The sequence below is a fragment of the Colobus angolensis genome, unplaced genomic scaffold (genome assembly GCF_000951035.1).
Source record: "Colobus angolensis palliatus isolate OR3802 unplaced genomic scaffold, Cang.pa_1.0 Scaffold601, whole genome shotgun sequence".
In the NCBI taxonomy this organism is placed as follows: domain Eukaryota; kingdom Metazoa; phylum Chordata; class Mammalia; order Primates; family Cercopithecidae; genus Colobus; species Colobus angolensis.
Window position 1 is genome coordinate 704616 of NW_012119611.1, and position 2210 is coordinate 706825.

The window sequence follows — 2210 nt, forward strand, 5'->3', positions numbered from 1 at the left end:
AGGGATCTTGTTTCCAAGCAACTTAAGAGCATCCCAGAAGACAGCTCAAGAATATGTCTCTTTTGCTTTGACAAGCAACAGCCGCTTTCCAAACTAGCTCTGCCCAAGATGGTGCCAGCGTGACCACCCGGTAGACAAGGCAACTCAGCAAGTCACAGAGACCCTGCAGCTGCCTGCTCCCTCCCCTGTGTGCCATTCATGCCAAGTCCCCCATTAAAAGGCCCTGCTTTCTGCCCCCAAAGGGAAGCAGTGCCCTTAAAGGCAGGAGCCTGCACGTCTTCCCCTAAACCAAGCACGGCAGAAAGTCCGTTTCTTAATAGCAGACCTTGCTCTTGTTCATTGGACTCTGCAAGCGGTAAGAGAATCTGCGTTTTGTTAACATTCCGTGTTTACAAACATTTTACGTTGTTCACATTATTACTATTATCATTATTATTATTTTAGAGACAGGGTCTCCCTCTGTCGCCAAGGCTGGAGCTCAGGGGTGCATTCATAGCTCACTGCAGCCTCGAGATCCTGGACTCAAACCACCCTCCCATGTCAGCCTCCTGAGTTACTGGGACTACAGGTGCCTGCCACCACGCCCTCCACCCCTAATTTTTAAATGATTCTTATAGAGACAGAATCTCGCTACATTGCCCAGGGTGGCCTCCAATTGCAGGTCTCAAGCCATCCTCCCACCTGAGCCTCCCAGAACGCTGGGAATACAGGTGCGGGCCACCATGCCCGGCCCATATCACATGTTTAACGGTGAAATGATAATGCTGGTTTTAATGCATCTGTGCAAGCACATGTTTTTGAAGCATTTTTAGAAAGCACAAAAGCTCATATATGTTTAATGAAAACAATTTGGGAACAAATTTAATGCTGAGCTGCAAAAACGTTATATATGCTACTGTCATATATTTAACACATAAATGCAAGCATATTGAGGAAAGTATTCTAAAACGTCCACAATAGTTAAAGCTGAACGGCGGGACCCAGTGGCTTTTCATTTTCCCCCATTTCCCAAATTGTCTTCCATTACCTTGTGCTACTTCAATCTCTAAATCTCAGAGCCTCCTCTGCAACCCGAGGACAAGGGCACAGAAGTCCCAATTAAAGGGCATCGCTCGCCGAAAAGAGACTCAGACACGGAATTGTAGCTCACTTTTATTTCCTACAGAAACAAACATGTAAGCCGGCCTCCTCCAGCGACAAACAATCAGGCCCCCACAATGAAGTGGCCACTGGTGCAGGGACCATCCCCTAGGGGAGGAGGCACGCCTAGGAAGGGGCACCAGGCTGGGCCTAGCGCCTCTGTCCTGAGTGAAGCAGAGCCAAAAACACAGGCAGAAAGCACTGCACGATCCACATCAACAGGGAAAGCTGCTGGAAACAGGAGCGGATGGAGAGCTGGAGTTGGCGGTGGTCTGCAGCAGTCAGTCGGCTAAATGTGAGGGGCGAAGAACATCAGGTTAAAGGCGACACCTCTGCACGCATCTCCCCGGGCTCCCTCGGGTGGTGGCAGGCCTGGTGCACCAGGTCTCTGTTCTGAGACCCTGTGCTGGGGTGTTCCCAGGTCTCTAGCCTTCTACCCCTCCGGGGAGGCGGATCCCAGCCCCCAACCCACCACCATCGTCCGCCCAGTCCCTTCCCTGTCCTGGTCCCGAACCGACATAAACAGTAGGTTGCCGGACACGGTGAAGTCCTTCAGAACCGCCCCTGGTTGGGGGAGCGGTGTGGCATCCGGGGACAGGATCCTGCGGACCAGCTCCGCTTCCATGGGTGATGAGAAAGGCATCGTGATGTTCCCAGTGGGGACCCGGCTAAGGAGCTTGGACTATGCCTAGGACTTGGCCGGTGCCCATCTCATCCCCACAGGCTGTCTCCCCACGCACTGGCCCAGGTCCTGAAGCAACCCCACCCAGCTGTCTTGATTCCCCACTTTCCTCTGTGGCACCCCAAGCTGACTGCTGCGTGCCCTTCCAAGGCCCTCCCCACCATGACCGCTGCCGCATCAGCCGTCCCCCCATCGCTTGACCCCCCCCAGCCCCATCCAGCCCACACCCCAGCCACCGGCTCCCACCTTGCACGCTTCCCCCCAACTCCTGATCCCTTCTCACACCCAAGACCCCCTACCTCCTGGCGCTTTGCCCGTCACCCCATCGCCCAGCACCCACCGTGCACACGCTCCACCTCCCATCCCCTACCTGCTCCCTTCCTCTGAG

The 2210-nt window shown here is 54.4% G+C and overlaps 1 protein-coding gene across 1 annotated transcript; it reads right to left on the reverse strand.

Annotated features, from left to right (window-relative positions):
- Positions 1–1141: 1141 nt before the first annotated feature.
- Positions 1142–1787, reverse strand: CTAG2 (cancer/testis antigen 2). Its single transcript, XM_011963218.1, has 2 exons — positions 1659–1787; positions 1142–1429 (listed from the first exon to the last, which is right to left on the reverse strand). The coding sequence occupies exons 1-2, from the start codon at positions 1781–1783 to the stop codon at positions 1291–1293; spliced, it is 264 nt and encodes an 87-aa protein (XP_011818608.1). The 5' UTR covers positions 1784–1787; the 3' UTR covers positions 1142–1290.
- Positions 1788–2210: the final 423 nt, after the last annotated feature.